Source organism: Chelmon rostratus, chromosome 18 (assembly GCF_017976325.1).
Source record: "Chelmon rostratus isolate fCheRos1 chromosome 18, fCheRos1.pri, whole genome shotgun sequence".
In the NCBI taxonomy this organism is placed as follows: Eukaryota; Metazoa; Chordata; class Actinopteri; order Chaetodontiformes; family Chaetodontidae; genus Chelmon; species Chelmon rostratus.
In genome coordinates, this window is record NC_055675.1 from 17,716,806 (window position 1) to 17,738,104 (window position 21,299).

The 21,299-nt window shown below is 41.1% G+C and overlaps 1 protein-coding gene across 4 annotated transcripts in view; it reads right to left on the reverse strand.

Moving 5' to 3' along the window:
• Positions 1–20,698, reverse strand: part of ptprk (protein tyrosine phosphatase receptor type K) — a 119,072-nt gene extending 98,374 nt beyond the window's left edge. For 2 of the 4 annotated variants that reach the window (XM_041958920.1, XM_041958918.1), the window contains exons 1-2: positions 20,419–20,698; positions 13,881–13,904 (exon numbers count right to left, since the gene is read on the reverse strand). In XM_041958920.1, coding sequence (XP_041814854.1) covers positions 13,881–13,904; positions 20,419–20,500 — 106 coding nt within the window. In that variant the 5' untranslated portion in view covers positions 20,501–20,698. The remainder of the gene's footprint in view (positions 1–13,880; positions 13,905–20,418) is intronic. The other 2 variants (XM_041958921.1, XM_041958919.1) reach the window with 1 other exon arrangement.
• Positions 20,699–21,299: the final 601 nt, after the last annotated feature.

Sequence of the window (21,299 nt, forward strand, 5' to 3'; positions counted from 1 at the left end):
GCATAAATCACTTTTTGTACATCTGACCATCTCTCTGTGGATCTGCTGTGACATGCCATCTACACATTTCATAATATTCACTCTCTCTGCCCTCCTGCTGTCTCCCGGGACAAATAAAGGAAAATGAGGATGAGGTGGAGAAGGTTACAGATAGAGGAGATGAAGAGAGAGAAGAAAAGAGCGATGATTGAAGTCATTCCAACTTCACACCTACAGATTGGAAATCACCATGCAATTTCCTACTTTCACTGTGTTTACCACATTAAAAAAGTGTGTGTGTGTGTGTGTGTTTTTGTGTGCCTCTCAGTTTAATCCCTTCCTCACTAACTAATTGACTGACTGTCTAACAAGGAAGTAACTGCCTGACTGATTTTCTTCAATCTTGAACTTTTACACACACACACACACACACACACACACACACACACACACACACACACACACATACACATAGATAAAGTATATACACAAACAGCATGATGACTGAGTGGACCCTGTGTCAATCCCAGCATGCCTCTTTGCTCCGAGGCAGGAGATTCTGTCATCACCACAGTTACTGTCAGGACACATCATCGGTAGCCGTGGCAACTAATTAAGACCTGGCTGTCAGGCCTGTGGTCAGCATGTGCATGTGGAAACATATACGAACGGACAAACACATTCGTATAATTAACTACCTGTCATAAACACGCATGCACATGCACACTTTTTCCAGCCAAAGCTACTGTATCTGCCAGTATGCATCAGCATACCCAGCGTGTTACTCACCACGACTCACCAGTCACCGGTCCCACACACACCCACTTCATCCATAACCTTAAATCCTTGTGGTGAGTCATTCATATGTGGAATTCACTGGTTTAACTTCATTTTTCTTTATACTCTGATACTTTTGTGCTAGTTAGTGTTTTTATCTTCTACTTAAGTAAAAGTAGCAATACCACAAAGTAAAAGTACTCAGTTACAAGTTCTGCATTGAAAATATTACTAAGATGTTCTAAGTAAGAGTTACCGCTTTTCAATAAGTCATTTGAAGACATCACATTCGCCTCAGAGAAATTGCAATGGGTATTTTCTCACTATTTTTGGCATTTAATATAGTCTAAAATGACAAATGGATTAACCAAGAAATAAATTATCAGACCAACTGATTATGAAAATACTTTTTAATTGCAGCCCTATGTTGGCTAGTTTAGGTTATGATGTATCTCATGAGCTGATCATAATTTCTATATTTTATAGTTTGTAAAATCCAAATTTGTAAAGTCACTCGTGAATACAGCTGCCACATAAATGTCAAGTAAATTGCCATGGAGTGTCAGTAGAAAGCATCATTAAATGAATACTCAACTAAAATTTGTACCGAGTGCAGTACTTAAGTGAATAATCACTTCCCACTTCCCACGTCTGAGGGCATTTAATTTTAAAACCGCTTTTGATGCTGATGGACTACTTTTTGTCTGTCACTTTAACTCTGTCTCAACTCTCAAAACAAGCAACTAATGTATATCGTCCAGTTAGCTAAACAACATTAAAATCATGTTTCAGCCAGTTGCTCACGAGTGAGCGTCTACATCCTTTCTCACCACATTAAGCAGTGATGCAGCTTCACTGACTGAAAACTCTGTGTGTGTGTGTGTGTGTGTGTGTGTGTGTGTGTGTGTGTGTATGTATGTTCGGGCAGTAATGAGGTGTGACTAGTGTGTGTCAGTGAAAGTTGAGTGATCGGCGTAATGAGCAACAGAACATAGAGGAAAAAGAGAGAGCAGACTGGAGGAGAAGAAGGACGGGAGACATACACAAAAAGAAGGGGAGTATTAATATCTTTTTCATAGTGATTGATTACACATCTAAAGGCAGTCTGTGTCTCTGCAAATTGTTTTTGATGTTGCTGGGTGTTTGGATGGACAGAACAAATAACGACTGTATACACTATAAGAGAAAGTTATTTTCCTGACTAAGGAAAATGATTCCAGTATGTGAAATCAGGTTCAAATTACTTCTAGCTTTATTTATTTCACTTAATTTCTGTCCATTTCTGCTATGATGAATAAATTCAAGGAATCAATAAAAATGCTTGCTTTTTGATTGGACTGATTGGATGCTGCTGCAGATGTTTCCTCATAACTCATTTGAAGACATCTAACTAAAACATTCAGGTTTAAGCGGTGCAACCCAATTAAGTAAAGGACTAGATCTTAAAAAGAACGTCGGAAGACCTTTACAAATTTAGTAAGGGTTAAACAAAAAGCTGTTGCAACCCAATCCAGATCTCCATGACAAACAACAAAACAACAAACTTTAGGCTAGCATATCATGCATTGGCATTGTCAAGATTTATGTCACCTTTAAAATGTGGGTCACGTAAAAAAGAGGAGGGTCAATTGACTGAGGTAAGGTTTTTTTACCCTCTACTACATCTCCCTGGTTAAATCTAAAGAGCTCCAGCCAAACGCTGAAGAATGTGAAACAGAAACAGGCCCCTGAAAGACAAACAGACTGATTTCAGAGCAGAAACCTATCAGTCTCTGCACAGCATTCCAGCCAGTTAGCAATGTAAACACACACACACACACACACACACACACACACAAACGAAAACAAGGAACAAAGTCCATCTCTCAAGTCTCTGCCTCCGTCTGTGTGAATATGGGTTAACAACTTATATTAGCCCTCTCTCTGCTGGTCAAACATAACGACAACCTCAAATGAGAAGGCAAGGCAACGCTTTCTGGTCCCTTCTCCACATGGTAGCAGTGAGCGCGTTTGAGCATTAAACCCAAAACAGGACTCACGAGGAGGAAAAGCTCGCCTTACGGACCGAGACGAGACAAAGAGAATCCAGTCTGCATCCTATCAAACCGGCATAACTTTCACTCCCTCCCTCTGTCTCGCTCCTCTGTTGTTATCAGCAGATATGGAGGGGGTAAGGAATGAAAGAGTACAGCTGCAAGGGTTTGTTGTGTCAGTCGGCTCTGTTCTTATGTAGTTTCTTATCCAACATCTCTCGCTACTTCTCCCACACACTTTTTCTCTGCCCATTTCTATTCTGTATCATTTACTCCCAACTCATTCTTCTCCATTTTGTAAAGGATTGTAATCCAAGTCCAGGTTAGGGCCTGTAACATACTTATAAACGGCTTCTTATCATGGTTATAAACCACATATGTCAACCTGCTCTTTTCTGTTCTATTTTCTAAAATTCTGCTTTGCTCTATCCTGTGTAGAAGAAACAACATGTATGGTGCATTGAAAGGAATAGTTAAGCTTTAAGACAAAATAACGGGGACAGAATCGCCCACAGAACACTTTTAAGACTTATTTGTAGATCAAATGCAGATATATCTGTATATCTACTAGCCAAGCCATTTTTTAAGTATTTGTTGCTTCACCTCTGAGCAATGTGTAAAACACAAAGAAAACTGCTATTCTGAGAAGGCAACAGCCATGAAAACCTTCCATTGACAGGGCTCATAATCTTCATGGCAACAAGAAATCCTTCCACTGTCCACAGTCAAATCTTGAAATAAATCAGTTTCACCTCTGTTACACTCAACACACTACTCTAACACAATTTTTGCTATTTCTCACATCTACAAATCTTCCATGAACGCACATATAAAAAGATATTTGTGACAACAGAGATAGCTTTCTGAATTAGCTTACTGAAAAAGCCAACAACAAAGAAAAATGGTATCATAGTCCCAAGACACATTAAACTTAAGTTTATTAAACCATGCTTCATTATACTCCAATAACACGCCAAATTGATATCACGGCAGCCAAGAAAAATGATTTACAATTCACTTAAGGAGTCAGGACAGTGCGCTTGTAATAACAGCCGTGGAGTGGAAAAAAAATAAGAAACGGTCTTCTGTCAAGCCCACTCTTTGTTCACAGTGTCATTTAGAAGAAGTTTGGCTTTCTCATTTGTTCACGCAAGTAGGTGGAGGTTTTGCACTGTTCTAGGATGCGTTGGCTGTCAGCAACAGGCTTGCTGATTTTCCTCCGATTCTAATAAAAACCAGGCGGTATCATTAACGTGACTCATGTTCTGAGGAATCCCAGAGGACAGAGCTACATGTTGAGAAGCTTTCTCTGCTACAAAATCATCATACAAATATTAAATATAGACCAATCTTTTTACTTCACATTGACAAAGTTAAGGGTTCCAGTTAACACCTTCACATGCAGGTTTCATTTTTTTTTCTTTGAGTAACTTAAAGTGTTCTAAAAATCTTATTTTCAGTATTTGACGTATTCATGTTCTGTATCAACTTGTTCCAAGTCTTCGTTAAAGCTTCATCACAGTTAAACTGAGCGAGAGATTCAAACCCTTAAATCAAATATTCTAGATGTCTTGTGCATCATTTTAATCACGCTTCCACAAAATTCAGTCTGACATATTTGGTATCGTTCAAAACAACCGGATTTCTATGTGAATGTTAAATAAAGTTGTGTGGGTTCAAGATAAATGATACAAAATTTTGCCTAATCTACTAAAAAAAATGTGCTGTCAATACTGGATCTAATTCAAAAACAGTCAAAACTGTAAAAAAAAAAAAAAACAAACTAAGAACAAAGAACATAAATGATCAGCAAGAGGTCATTTCAACCCCCAGACACGCAGCATGAGTACAGAAAAGTGTGGACGCTGTGTAAAACATAAATAAAATCAGAATTTGATCATTTGCAAATGAACTGTGTTTACTGACAATGGTTTCACAAAGTGTTCCTGAGCCCATCACAAAGTGTTCCTGAGCCCAGTATGCTATCACCTGTTACCAATCAACCTGTTTACCTGTGGAATGATCCGAACAGGTGTTTTTGGAGCGTTCCACAACTTGTTTGAAACGTTACAGCTGGCTTGGTGGGTGTCATGATAACTCTGTGTAAAAGTAAGAGGGTTTAAAAAAATAGGAAAACCATATTAAGAAAACTGACTTTGGCATTTAAACATGTGTCATTGTTTCCCACCACCAGCAGTTGTGCCATACACATACAGGAAAACTGTAACTATAGCTTGCTATCAGCAACAGAAGATAGATCCTTTAACCTTTGCCTGGATGAAACAAAACCCCTGCCATGACCTGTTTTATGAAGTCCACATTGTTGAGCTTCAACTCAACATCATCCCCAGTAATGACAAAATAATTATGTTTAAGTCATGTACACAACTAGAGGTGAATTCACTCAAAACCTGCAGTCGGTCTCCATCTCCTCTTTTACTCCCTCTCCTACTTCTGCTGCCTCAATTAAAGTCTCTCTCCCCCTCCTTCAATCTCTCTTGCTCTCTTTGGACCACTAACCTTGATTCACTGTCCTCACTTTACTGTGCCTCAGGCTGGGACACACACGCGTGCACACACACACTTACGGACAGGCAGATTTACAAGCCAACACACAGCGGCATACACTGTACAGATATACACATGTACTTGACCATGGTAAAGTAGAGGTGGTTAGTTTGGGGCCTGTGCGAGGGGAAAGTGTGGCTAACCGAAACCACATGTGGCAGACTCTCTCTCGCTCCATCCAGAGGTATGTGAGCTCTGGAGTGTGTCTGTGTCTGTGCGTTTGGAGGGGGAGGTGTGATAGCAAACGGCAGAAGGAGAGGCAGAGCGAGCTCATGGCTTGACTTTAACCTTTATTTGTCCGGGGAGCAGTTGAGCAGACATGCTGTTTGTAGCCATGCTGCCACACATTCACGGGGTTGCACACTTGGGAGCTGCCCCACTGTAACTACAGTCTTCTGCTGGTGGCCACTGCAGCAGTGCCACGGGATCGGTCGCAGGAGAAGTGCTGTGCTCAAGGGCAAAGCTGCAACAAGTACCAAGTGGTAGTTACTGCATACATCACGGACACTGCCCGCCATAGTTTTTCAAAGTGTTTCAAATCAAAATGTTGGCATCTAAATGATCACAGAAAATGTCTCTCTTCCATTTCCCCCTTAATTTCACAATATAAGGGATGGCACTGTATATATTTTTGCTTCTACTGCCAGATGACAACATCAGTAATTTAATTGCTGGTCATAAATTGTAACTCTAAAGCACAGCTGATGATAATTCCAGGGCTGTTGCACGACTAGACTGACCTGCAATCAAACTGTGCAGTCACATTAACTTTCATCCAACAAAGCTGCTCAGCAGTTCCTTGAAAAGAGATGAATCGTCATCATGGGCGAAAAACAAAATACTGAGCAGAAGATCACAAACTACATAACAGTGTATGAGAGCAATGCTGCAGTTTAGAGGTAAATAAAGACTTCTTCGTTGGTTTTCAATTGGCTGATCATGCATTTCAATGAAAACGTACACAACGCATTATCAACTACAGACATACATGTTAAAAGAAAATCACAGTATTACTCAACCTGGGTGTTATTCCCATAATTCTAAATATGGGTCATAATAACACTAGCCACTTGACTCTGGCATTAATTTTGATACATTATACTATTAAAAACAAGCAGCATACTTGTGACCTATGCGTGAGCATATGAGAGCCCTCTGGGACTTGCAAATTTATCTGCAATTTGCTTTTGTGAAACAGGCCCCTGGCTAACATGACTGCAGCTAGATAACGGATACCAGGGCAAGCAGTGCCAGCTCCCTGAAGCTTTCTGAATAAACTTAAAGAAAACTTTGCTGATTTTCAACCAGATTTGTATCATTATAGCTTGTGTAGCATATGCAAATGAACAATGCCAGCACTAGTCTGCTGGTGTGGCTGACTCTAGGGAGGTTGTTCAAACTACAGATTGCGCTTAACTATGATCAAATAAGAAATAACAATAATAAACAACCATGAGAAAGGTGGCAGACATTGTTTCCTGCTTGAAAACAGATAAGCCAAAACCAAGCACTGCTCAACTGGCAGAACGTCAGCCAAAAGCAGGAGCAGTGCATACTGGTCGTGTGAGAAAGTTACAGTACCAGAGCCCTTTCTTCTAAGGTCATGTAGCACCAATTTCAAAAATATTCCGATCCTTCTACTGCATACACGGCCCTGTTTTAAGAAAAGATCATCTTTCTTTATATTTTGCATAAAATCATTGCAAATGTTTCAGGAAGTTGCCCTCTTGATGAGCTATCGTTGCACTCGGATCAAACAGAAATTCGAATGTGACAGTAAGTTGTATTTCTAACATGGCTACTACACAATCTATCCAATTATATGTCTGTCAGAAATGAGTGCACACGCCTACACTGTCACACCGGACACCAAATGGCAAAAGCTTTCAAACTGCTTTGTAGAAATGACCATGGATTAATAACTGTGTTGTGCCCATAACTCTGAGCAGGAGCATTAGATAAACTGAACAGAAAACAATCTGTAGGATTGTCATTGGAGTTTTCCGTCTACAGAATCCATTCACACACAGCAAAAAACATTTTATCCCACTCAGAACTCAACACACACAGACTGCAGTACTTCTGTTTCAAACCTGTACTTAACTTCACATGTAGTGAGGGACTAACCCTTCAAGACAGAGCGTCGACACTGTGTGTTAAGGTAGTACCGTGTGCATGTGTGTGAGTGTGTGTGTGTGTGTGTGGAGTGGGGGGTGAGGTTGAGTGTAAGAGACAGTTTATGTCATGGGGAGGTAGAGCTGTATCTGCTAACCGTTACTCCAACAAGACAGCCCGCTTGGCTCACACACACACACACACACACACACACACACACACACACATACACACACACAAACACGAGATGCACACACAGACACTTTATTTACCTTTGGCCCAATATAGACATAGTGACAGTTAACCTAGCCACTTAATACAACGAGACAGTTTCTTCTACAAAGACTTATATTCGTGGGGGGGTTGTGTGTGTGTTTGTGTGTGTGTGAGTCAGAGTAAATCTGGCTGAACTGAAAACAGAGCAGAGAGAAAACACTAACAAAAGCATTCCAGAAAGTGACCGAGAGAGATAGCAAGCCAGAGAAGAAGAGGGAGAGGGGGAGCGAGACCTTGACGTGATGCAGGAGGGGGTGAGGATGTTTTGTGCCAGCCTGACACCGTAGAGAGGAATTTGTTCTTTAGTTTTCATCAGATAAAGCACGCAGAAATGCCCTTATGTTCACTTCATGTTAACCAACATTGACTGCCAATAGTAAAAATAAATCATAACCACTTTGTTGTCACAACTTAACTGAGTAACCTTTTAATAATATCAGCCCTAATGAGACACAGTGTTGTTGAACCAAGCTCAATTTTAACTTTTTCTAAAAGTACTAAAAGTATGGTCCCCATGTTGCTCCTGGATGTAGCTCCCTTCACAATTAGAATTTCCACCTTAAACAGAATCCACACACTTCAGCCCTGTAATACAACACCAACATTTGGGAACACTAAATCCCACCCTTGATCTTGTTGTGGGTCTTTGGAGAAGAGGAGGTGGGATGAAGAGGGGGAAAGATGGGGCAGAGGAGGTGGGGGAGTAGGAGCAGGAGGAGGACAAGAGGGGAGAGAGGGTAAAAGAGGGGAAGGGGGGAGGGTTTAATAAACATTGTGTTGCTTTGTTTAGGTTAGCTGGCCATAAATTCCAGGGAAAGGGAGGAAAAAGGACTGGGAGACGGGAATGAGGTGAAACACCGTTGGTAGAGGAGAGGGGAGAAGAGGAGAGTTTGTTTGACTAAACTGACTGATTTCACTCGACTCCACCAGACACGGTGGAGTCTGCATAGTATCAACATCGCTGGGGAGCTTGTGTGCACATCTATGTGTGTGTTGCACGAGTGAGTAACATAAAAATCAAATGCCTTCACACGGCTACCTCCGCATGAAAACCTCCCATGTCCTATTTTGGTGTTTTCCTGGATTCACATGCAGCCGCACAGCTGTGTGTCCATTGGGAATTTCACTGCACTGCCTTCTTCTCACTTCCAGTGAAAAGGAGGCACTCTTTGCACGGTTCAAAAAAACTTTGCAGTGCTCTAATCAGTGCGGGAGAAGTCATGGTTAGAGTTTCCCACAACGATTTATTCAGTGCTGCTCACTTAAAAACAGAAGTGTCTCGTAAAAATACTCAGCAGGTGTCCTGCCCTTACAATCTATGGAAACCGTGGAAAAACTTTTGTTTGCCTCTATGAATGCATAGAAATAAATCTGAGCTGCTGAGTGTTTGGAGGTATGAACTTGCAGGCAGCGCTGGTCCCTGCTCCTGGTTAAAGCTGTTGGTGGTGCAGCCAATTTTAATATTGATGTAAGCCAGTAACATATTGTGATCTTTACACATCATTTGTGACCTCCTCTTAATCCCTGAGAAGTATGAATTTTAGCTGTAATGGCTCATTTGAGTCTTCTGGGCAGTAATACTGTTTTGTATGGTTTTCAGAATGGATTAAATTAAATTCCTGTCAAGGATGAGAACGAGGACTAAAGATTTTGCACTCTATCTTTTCCATTAAAATCATGGTGGAAGGGATCTCTTCACAGCTACAAAGCACAGCAGGAACAATTACAGCAACCCTTTGATACTTTCAACATACATATGGGCATCTGAGTGTCATCTTAAGACTAACTTGAAAGAATTTGAATCTGCATAAAATAGGTACCTAAACCAAACATTTCCAGACTCTATCACATCACATCTACATTGTTACTACAAATGCCTTTAACAAAAATGAAGTTGAAAGAATTTCTATACCCACAGTAATCTTTGTACTGTATAAAAAGCAAGTATTTTGCATTCAAATTCAAGAATATTACTGTCCTTGAAACCCAACGGTTAAAATAAGCACTTTTCAAACGTTGTACAAACCTTTTTAGTGGACAACAAATTTTCCCCTCTATCCAAAATCAGAAAACTAAAAAATGTCCGTCCCTTTTCCCCAACGTCAAGGTTAACATCTTCAAACTGGTTGTTTTGTGCAACCAACAGTCCATTTCTGATGACATAAAACAAAATAAAATTAGCAAATCCCCACATTTGGGAAACTGGATCCCACAAAAGTTTTGCAGTTTGGGATAAATAACTTGAATAGTTACTCAGTAATCAAATGTATTATGAACATTCATTAACGTTTGATTGATTTTACTTTATTATGATCGCAGAATGATGGTTCTCCTACAAAAAATATTTATACAAATAAGAATAATAAGGAAGGACCTATGGTAAACATGTTATATGTGAGGCTGAACTATTAATATATATGACTTTATTAGAGACAGTGTTTCAGGAATCAAGGCTGGGGAGGGCCAACCAGAAAACTGACAGACAGATGCTGAGCATTTAAATGACTGTCTCCCACACTCCCACACACAGCCTGTCTGTTAGAGTGATTGACTGTAGGTGCGTATACGTGTACGCAACTGCTGTCAGGCTGACCATGTGTCGGCAGTCATCTAGTCATTTACAGACAGGAGGGACACACACAACGGCTGGCTGGCAGGCAGACAGACGGACGGACCAAATGACAGATTAGGACGGCCGACAGATAGATTAAAAAAAAAAACCCGTAACACGATGTAGAGGGAAAAGATAGCGCTGGAATTTCTGCTAGAAGATTTAAATCTCTGCTTACACAGACAGACAGAGAGACAGACAGAGGACCAGCATCATGGTGATGTGAAGATACATGGTCGGGGATGGAGATGATAATCTTAATGGACTGGTCATCTGCCTGTGAGCTCCTGATTCACACACACACACACACACACAGAGGAGGGTTTATATATCTCGAAAGCTTTCTGCTGCTTTCTACTGAAATCAGCTTAAAGAGCAGAGGCGAGAGTTATTGAAAAGGAGTGTAAGAACAGTAAAAAATAATGTCCTTTTTATATCAGGATATACTGTACATACTGCATGACCTCTGGGGTTTTATCATGAGACTACACACAGAGATCAGGAATGAGACGTGCTATGGTTTACTGCACAGCGACTGCTTATGGCTACTTGTGTGCGTGAGGGGTGCAACTTGATGACAGATGTCTTCTTAACCGGACTAATGGAAACCATTTCAGCCACTGCCTATAGCTGCATACAAAGAGACACACACAAGAGCCCTTTGGCCACGTCTGTAAATCCAGTCCACCTGAAGGCTAACATGAAGATCTTTCATACAAATGTGTATATATGCGCACACACACTTACACACACAGCTTTGTTGTCATGTTTGCTCAATTCAGAGAAAGAAAAGTCAAGCAAAAAGTAAAGCACAAAACAAAGAGTATCTTTTTATGGACCGCTTGTCTCAGTCTTAAAGAGCTTCTGATGTCACTTTAAAGACACTCCCTTATCTTAATTTGCCTAAAGTGTCTCTTAAGGAGCTTTAAAGGTGACATAAATAGCCCAAGCAAGGACAATAAAAGGCACATGCCCTCACCTTCTGATTACCTTCTCAATGAAATACTCCTTTTAAGGATAATTTTTCGGCAATCTTTATTAGGTAGTTGATAGTGGAGGAAGACAAGACAGGGTGATGATGTGGCACACATCCCAGGCCACATTTAAGGCCAGGACGCTGAGTTACACTTTAGCCAAGTGAGGCACCAGAATTCCCCAACACTCATGTATTTTTGTTCTGAGTGGTTTGGCGTGAACCCAGTATCATCAAACATTTGCTAAACATGCAGGACATGGCAGGGGTTGGTTACAGTGACAACAGGGAAACTGGAGATTTACCGTAAGGTCTCTAGGCCAAAGGCCGACACTTGGATCAGCTTTAGGGTAAGGTCTTTACTTTAGCTGATTGTGCTATTAAAAGAAGAGCTTCCCATAGTTTTTATAGCAGAGAGAAGACTGAAAAAAGTATTACACATAAAAAATTAAACATTTAAGGATAATTATAGTTAATTTCAAACTGTTGTATTTCCCATGAATGTGGCTATTTCGACTCTTTGGATCATGTAAACGTTGCGCTTGCCACCTCCATGGACCACCACTCCACCGCTCCTATTGGATTTGGAGAAACGAAGACTTTGAAGATGATTTTTACATGAATCATATAATTTCGTGACTGACCGAAAGTAAACACAGGAAGTAGCTGCCTGGAACCACCGTTATGACTAACTCCAGTTTCTAAATCAACTGAGATGCCTTGGTAACACTGGCCCTATGTGACTAGGTCTTAAAGGTTAAGAAGAAAGTCACTAAGTTATGAGAGAAGCAAAAAAGTCTTTTGATAAAATAAAATATACCATAGCATAAAAGAACAAAGAAAGGCAGCTTGGATGCTTCCAAATGTTTCCTTTGTGAGAATGGAAACTAAAAACATGGAGGACGTTTATATACCATAAAGGCAGATGATCAGATCTCTGTCCATCTTAGGAGTTGTGAGTTAGTTTATATATAATTACAGACCTGGCTTTCCAAGCAGTTTGGGTTTAATTTTGATTTTGTCCCTATGAACTAGAAATAATTAAAAACATGGAGCAAATCCACAACCAATCAACCAAATCAGCTTCAAAGTACAGTGAGGCAGACTAACCAGAACCAGAACATTGCACTTTTATTAATTTCTACCTCAACTACAAACTACAGAGAACTCACAGAGCAATAAAAGTTGGAGCAGTTACAAACACATCCTGAGTTGAGTGTAATCTACTGAGATTAGGGAGAGTTCATGTAGAAGCTGCCAAAACCATTTTCAAGAACCTGTCCTGTGTAATATGAACTGACAGTATTTCTGCCTCGCTGGGCTTTCATTAGGTCTCTATTATTTTTGTATTAAATAATGTGTGTTTTGGAGCATAACACTCCAAATCCTATGTTTGACTCTCACACACATGCAAAACAAAAATGTAAAAATAAAAAACAAAAGCAAATCAAAGCATCTTTTGTCGGTTTTTAAGGATTAACCACACTGTGACCTTGTGTAAAATGAACTGAGGATTTCTGCTGTCTTTGATTTCTGTAAATAAAAATATAAACATCCTATTTGCTTTGATTCTGTCGCAGCAAAGCCTTGTGGGATACCGAACTCTGCGGTTACAGAATGATCACTCTGCGTCTCTGCGGTGTATTTTTTTACTAACTTGTCACTTTCGCAACAAAAAACATCTCCCTCATTAACATCCGTCTGCTCTGAGTGTTTATGTGAAAAACGGAGAAAAGACGGTGGGGGGGAGGAAAGATCAAGGATATGTGTGAGACAGCCTGAGAGGATGTGTGGATGCTAAAGTGGACAAAATGAGAAGAGAAGAGAAGAGAAGAGAAGAGAAGAGAAGAGAAGAGAAGAGAAGAGAAGAGAAGAGAAGAGAAGAGAAGAAGAGGTGTGTTCAGGAAGTTTCTCAGAACTTCTTTATTAAAGACCAGGTTCAACTAAACAAACAGCACCTGGAAGCTTCAAGCCTAACAACAGCTGTCTAACTCCACAAAGACAGACAGAGACAGACAGTGGGGGGGCACACAGACAAATGGCAAATACATTAACTGACAACCAGGTTGGCAGAGTCACAAAGACAGACAGCAGCAAACCAGTACGAGTAAGAGTGCTTCAAATATTTCACCAATTCAATTCAAGTTTGTTATTATATAAATTATTCCCAGGGAGCAAAGTAGCTCTAGACATGATATTAAATTAAAATAGTTCACAGTCCTGCTAAACATGTTCGTACTGTGGAAATGTCACTGCATACTGACCTTTAATACTGGCATAACGAGGTGTAAGTAATTGTCCAAAAGACGTTGTACTGGTGTGTCAAGGTGTGATTGCAAGTGCAAAAACAACATTGGATGAGCATTGAGACCAAATGGGATGGTTAGTAAAGACACGTCAGACAAAACCAACAATTAGATCACCACAACGGAAAGCTACACATTGAAAAGGGAACCTTGAGTGACAGTTAAGGTGAAGACTATGGGCTGATGATGATGATGACTATGAGCGATGAAGCTCAGCTCTTGGCTGGCCACTTGTAACTCACCCTTCTCAGCGCGCCCCATGTGAGCTGGGTCCAACAGAAAGCAAAGCAGAAAATAATAAGAGACAATTAGATTGGATGGCATGCACAGGTGTATAGTCACATATACAAAAGATCAGCTGTGTATAATAAGATTCAGCATATAGCTATTGATACCTTCTCTGCAGCAATGAAAGATTATTTTCTTTAGCGATTAATCAACTAATTTCCTAGAGCCCATCAAATTGTTTTGATCGACCAACAGACCAAGACCAAAATATATTCAGTTCAGTATCACATAAAACAAAATCCTCACAACTGCAAAGCTCAAACTGTAAAGTTTAGCATTTTGCATGAAAATTTAGATTATTTTTCTTATGATAAACTAATCGAGTCACCATAAGCGTAGCTGACATGCGCCTCCATGCTGGTAGAGCTTGTTGATAGTGAAGGAGGAAGTTGACTCAGAGGTAGTAATGCAGTAGGCGTCAAGCATGAATCCGGCTTTGATGTACACAGCTCAGCAGGAGCGACCAAATGAACCAACAGCTTCAAAAATCATATACGTAGCGCAGACAAATCTGTTAAAGCAGGAAGGACAATCTGTTGACTTGCACATGTCCACTCACACAAACTCGAAATCTTTAGCCAACAGCTGCCCGACCTCAACCTTTACCCTCTGCCTCACCTAACCCTCAATGCTAACCCTAAAATAAGAATTTTCCCAAGACTGTCATCACCTGCTGCCACTTCTCCCAATCTCCCTCTCCCTTACACACAAACACATCAGCCATGTCACTGTTGTATATATCATTACAACCACACACTAGACTACACAACTGGTACTGAGGCTGCTCACATCTGTGTCTGTGTGAGGGAGAGAGAGTGTGTGTGTATGTGTACTGTAATGTAATTAATCAGCAGAGAGTGTTGATTACTTAATCTGTCATTAGCCAACCATGTGTGTCAGTGTGTGTGTGTGTGTGTGAGTGTGCATGTGAGGCAGCAGGGTGTTTCAAGGCCCCCTTGTACCGACAGCTGTGACCAGAGCCAAACAGGGCAGAGCAGAGATTGATGATACTGGACTAATACAGTCATTCATCAGGGATGTGATATTTCAGGGATTTGGGATTTGTTTTGGATGTGCTGCCTTCCTTCATTTCCAATGGGACTTTAACACTTTCTTGGTTCACTGCTCAATCACTGATGATTTATACCCGTCATACCAGCATCTAAAGGTTAATCCTCACCATAACATTCGGTGCATTTCCATCTGCCTGTTTTTATGTTAACTTTCAATTTGTGCATAAAATGCAAGAGTGGAAACGCCAGAGAGGATGATGGAAACCAATTCATCAAATACACCTTGATGTTGCCATACCTGCTTCTGCCTCTTCCACTAAAAACGAAGCATCCAAGTTGTGCTGCCGCCCACTGGTACAAGCCTCTGCTCCACCAGGAAGACCGAAAAACCAAGCATGAAAAGAGTGGGGGTGTGCGGGTGCGGGTGTACATGACCAAAATTTGCCCAGTTCGACTGCAACTGAAGTTCCCTCCTCTCTATCACCAGCAGCTGCTAAGCAGCACAGGGTACGTGTGGATCAGAAGAAACGAACTCATTCATTAAAAACAAAACAAAGACTGCTATTAGAGCTGCAGCAATTTGTTGATTGATCAATTAGTCCCAGAGCTGAAATTTAATTAGCAACTGTTTTGGTTGACTGTTGGTCATTTTTAAGCAACAACTCCACACATTCTCTGGTTACGGCTTTTCCAATTAGATTATTTGATGCCTTTCTCTGGTTTGTCTGGCTGTAAGTTGAGTCTCTTTGGTTTTTGGACAGTTAGCTGGACAAAACAAGCTATTTCATGATGTCAGCTTGAGCTTATCAGGAAACTGTGATGGACTATTTTCACTGTTTTCTGACAGTTTGTAGACGACAGCTGCAGCTAACGAGCAATTTCATTACTGATTAATGTGGCTGATAATGTGATTCTCCATTAATTGTTACATGTACAAAATGTCAAAGATGTGTAAAAATACTAATCACAATTTCTCAGAGCCTAAGATGACAAATGCCTTTTTTTTGTCTGACCAACAGTTCAAAACCAAAAGATATTCAGTTTACAATGATGCAAATCAGAAAATCTTTTCAATACAAGAACAGCAAGAAGCAAATATTTGGCATTTTGACTAATTTACTAATCAACTATCGTTTAAGGTCTATCATAGACTGAATTATTCATCGAGAAAATACTCACCAGGTAAACATTAATGAAAATAATCATTTACTAATCTTAGGTGGGAAGCAGCTTTGACATGCCTGGATGTGTCAGAGTTCCTAGAGCTTGCTAATTAAGGAATCATCGTAGACATAGTTGATGGAAACCTGCACCAGTTGTTTTTTCTATTTTGCCAAAAATCTAAACTTGCACGACATTCTAATGGAAACTTTTCTCGTGACTCGCATGGCATCGCGTTGCAGTGCATGCCATTTTTCCACAGCATGGCGCACGGAAACCTGAATCGCAAACTGTGTCAATCATGTCATGTTCTCACTCTTAACTCAGTCAGAGGCTAAAAGGTTGCACCGACGCTATGTGTCGCTAATCCGTTTTCCAACACAAACCCTCAAATTCATTCACAAACACACACACACACACACACACACACACACACACACACGGTCTAATGAGGGATTAGCTAATGAATTCTCTCAACAGAATAATTACATTTTACACACACACACACGCTTGTGTGCGCACAGACTTCATCCCCAAACGACTGAAGAAATGAGCCAGTGCTTTCAAAGAGATGGGTTTTTTAAATCTATCACTAAATTGAAATCCGAAGAAACAAAGTGGCTCTGAGCAAAGTAGTGTTTGATTTGAAGAGAAGACATTAAGATGGATCTGAAGGACAGCGGACTGGAGCATTAACGAGAAAATAAATAAAACAGCCTTTGATTTGGCGCCATTTTACATGGCATGAGTAGAATGAGGAGGCATTTTCACATGAATCCAAATGAGAGGCAAACATTTCACATGCTCATCTTTGTACCACTGTACTCCGGAGGGCTTAAAAGCATCGGCCTCCCTCTTTCTCTTTAAGTGACAGCAACACACACGGGTTGACACACACATTTGCTCTGCACACACACACACACAGGACATGACAGAGACACACACATGCAGCCACTGACACACACACACACACACACTCCCTCCTGCCGTTTTCACAGTCTCTTGAGTGGAGGAGATGCCCACGGCCAAAAACCAATGGTTGCATTTCTTGTTTTTTTTCCCTCCTCCTCTCCTTTCTCACTCTCACTCTCTTTCTCTCGCCTTTCTCCGGGAAAACACACTATTTTATTTCATCTTGCAAATGGAGCTGAAAAGTAATTATAATTAAACCAACTTGGTTCAAATGTTCAAAATACTGAAATAATTTACAATTATAATTAAACCAGCTCAGATGTGGTGTTCAGTAGCAGCGGCAGCCTTCTAATTCGTCTGGAGACACTAATGGAAAACAATTATTTCACTTCATTAAGATTAAAGACGCCTGGAATCTGTGTCACAGCTCGATCAGAGAGGAGACAGATTTAGAAAGTTGTCAAATTAACATAAACTCAGTTACTGACTTCGTAAAGACGCACACGCGCTCAAATTTATTACACTGACTTTGTAAGTGATAGGCCAAAATAAAACTGCCGCAAAACAGCACGACAAGAGGAGACAAGAGAGACACTGATTTATATAAATGCCGTAATTTATAGCTTGACTTTCTAAATGGGAAAGTAGAAGATAAAGAGGAAAATGAGACAGATTTAGAGAAAAGACATCTTCACACAAACTCAAAGTGACTTTGTTAAAATATGACGGGCAGTTTTAAATCCTTGCCACTGATTTTTCTTGTCCTTGTCTGTGATTCCAGAGAGCAACGGCGACTGATGCTGCACCACGACACACATCTCTCCAGCGATTCTCTGTGATTTCCTTCATTATTGACTTCTGGTGTGATAATCACCACGTTTTCTCAGTGTCAGTTCACACTGGCTGTATTAATGAACAGCCCGTTAACCCTATCGGCCTCATCGCTTCGACAGGTGACGTGATCGAATAAAACGGCTGCCAGTGATAAAAAATGGGCTGCTGATCTGGATCTCGACACACCAAATGGAAGTTCTTGTTGTGATAACAAGATAAATGTTAAGTTGTCATCTTAAACTGTGTAATTTTTGAAAAATTAACATCACAATGTGTACAGAAAAGGGCATGACATATGTACTATATGCATCCCTATAAAATGGGTGCTTTCATTGCAATTAAAGAATCATTTTCATCGTATCTGATTAACTAATTACTGTTAGCGTTGATTGCTTTTATTTCAAAATCTACAGTTTTTCATTCTGCAACACAACCAGCTGCAAGTTCTTTTTTTTAGCCCCCTTTCCACACTAATGATAGCCCACCTCCCGCTGTCTGTAAAGCAGCATCTAGTCACTAGTATTTACTTGCAAATTAACAGCACTCAGATTCCCAAAGAGGCCTCAAAGAAATTCCACACATTTGTTGCCCAGAGGGCCAAATGGCCACAAGGGAGGGGAGGGGATGGTTACGGGCTATGGGGGTGGGGGCGGGGAGAGGAGGGCAATAAAATGTTCACAGATGAAGTGGTAATTAATGTGTAATTTCTATGCAAATCATTAACGGGCTTGAGCGAATACTGAGGCGGAAAACGAAGCTTTTCTGTTATTTGTGGTTATTTCCAACACTTGAATGGAGCACAAACTGTGTGGTTTTAGTATGTTTTTGGAGGTCAGCTGTCTGACAGCTGTGTGAGTCTCTCTCTCTCTCCCCGTGCAACTGCCGAATGCGGAAATAAAACGCGCCACGCAGGCAGAGGCGCAGGTACAGAGAGTTTGCTCGCGCGGAGACCCGAGCGCTGCAGAAAATGCACGAGGACTTTTGTTTTCTCCGCGTCCCATCGCTCCTGCACCAACAGCAGGGCTGCAGGATGACTCCTTTCTCGAGTTCATTTCGGGGACTTCTGCATTAGCATCGTCCCGGAGCGCACCGAGCAGATTCTTTTCCTCCGCGGAGCGCAGACGAACGAGACGGGAGCGAGGGCATACTTTCCGGTACGGGTTAAGGTCTAAAGTGCGGTCAACCTGGAGTCCGGGACAAAGGGTTTCAATGCATCCCCAGTAAAAAGAGTAACACTTAAATGTCACAGTCGTTTCATTTTCTGAACGAATTTACATGCACACGGTTGTTAACAGTGGCTACGACTTAAGGTCCCATCCTCTCCGCCCTGCATAAAGTCCATAAAATCACATCTATCACCATAAATCTTCAGTTTATAATGAGATGAAACCGGAGTCTTCAGAGAAAAAGTAACCGGTCCATCTCATCTTTCCTCTCCTGAAGTTCAATCACACGGTGCAAGAACAACATTCACTTCATCAACCAGGTAATCGGCGCACAGGCTGTATTCCCAACCATTAGCTTTTACTGCATGCAGCGCAAATAAAGTTGGGGCAGAAGAGGATCGTTTGGTTTGCAAGGAGCGAAAAGCGCTCACGAGCCTAACCGACCATTGATTGCATCTTGCAAAAGATCCAGAGTGACTCAACTTTAAAGACTCAAAATGCACTACAGGCTCTAGAGAACGACAAACTAATGCTGCATGCATTAAAGCAGATTATGAGTCAGAAATAGTTGCTGAATGCCGCAGATGACTGTAAGGACCATAAGAGAATCACGTAAACACCATAAAGTACAAGATCACTGTAATAACCAGACATTATGTGAGTAGTCAATGTGAAAATGCGTGTGTACTGTAGTTATGAGCGGTTATCTCGGTGCACACAGTAACTTTTTCTCCATCCATGCGCCGTTCCGGAGGATGCACGGCTGTACGGAGCGATGTTTCCCAACCACACTGTCATACAAGCTCTGCACTACGCTTAAAACACATGCTGTGAACCGGTAACCCCGTGAAAAAGGTGCAAATGTTGGCCATGTTCGCTCATTTTTGCAAGGAAACGCAGTTGATTTGTGCTTTTTGGTCCTCGTGTCAGGTCATTTTATCAAGAAAATCTCCACTCCGGAGTCCTGCGATACGTCGAGAGCCCAGTCCGAAATGCTGCAACTTAGTTTTAAACCTTGAAGGTAGAGTTCACAACGCGATCACCAGGTCGGTGTTAGTCATTTGAGCAAGTTGAGGCCAACCTACTTGGCAAACAGACCGAATTCAGAAAAGGAGACGACAATCTCACACAAGCGTAAAGAGCATTTTACATTTCAACTGTGACAAAAAGCATCTCCACTCCACGACAAGCCGCGTCCGAGGGTCTCTGAAAGCAGCCGTTAAACTAGCACGACGGTGCCTTTTCAACGCGGATGCTAACTTTTTCTCCCACGGCTCAACACACCTGTCGGGGGATTCAAACGCGCTCACAGACGGAGAAAACGACGGGGAGAAAAATCGTCCAAAGTTTTCCTTTCGACGCAGAAAAGACTCAACATTTTCTGTTTTCCCTCTGTTCGTCCTTACCTGTCGGTATCTGGCCGGAGACGTTACCAACCGCCGAGAGGAGAGACAGGAGTCCCAGGAATACGGAGAAAAGTGTATCCATGTTGTCAAACGTGGCCGTCTGTTGAGTCTGAAACAGTTTTCCCCCCGCGGGAAAGTTTTTCTCCTCCGAGTTTCTCCGTCTTCTCCTCCGTCTTCACTCTTCTTTAGTTCTCTCTTCTGCGGGTTATTATTCCTCCTGATGTTGTGGATTCAGCCGCTCCATTCTCTCCTTTCTCCGGTTTCTCTCTTTTCGCTTCCTACGGGCTCTCGCGGACACTACACTTTGTTTCACGCGGAGTGAGGGAGCGCGCGCGAGAGACAGAGAGCGAGCGAGCGAGAGAGAGAGAGGGAGGGAGCGCGAGCGCAGCAGAGAGAGTGTGACGTCACGAGGCAGCAGTTGATTGAAAAAAAAAACAAATTAAAAAACACCGGAACTAAAGTTGATTTTGTTGTAATGAGTCGTAACCATTTTTTGTTTGCATACGTATTTTTTACACATTAATATTAACATTTTTAAAAAATACTGAACTTTTTTCCATCATTTGCATCCAGGGAAGTCCACAAAAGAATAAAAGCATCCAAAAAGCATGTATATTTTATTCTTCTGTGCAATAGTAGTAACACTATTTATTATTATTTTTAATCTGAAGGCAGCATACATTGTTCTTTTTCCCCAGTATTAGGGCAATACATTATCTTATCTTATCTTATAAATGATTGAGAGAGGAAGTACAAATGTACCTACTGTTTTGATTTTTCAAAAATTACTTTTCTTCTTTTGTTCTCACCTTTACCACTATATATTAAATTATTATTCTCAATGGTGGAATGTACCTAAACACTGTATATTTAGTGCATCC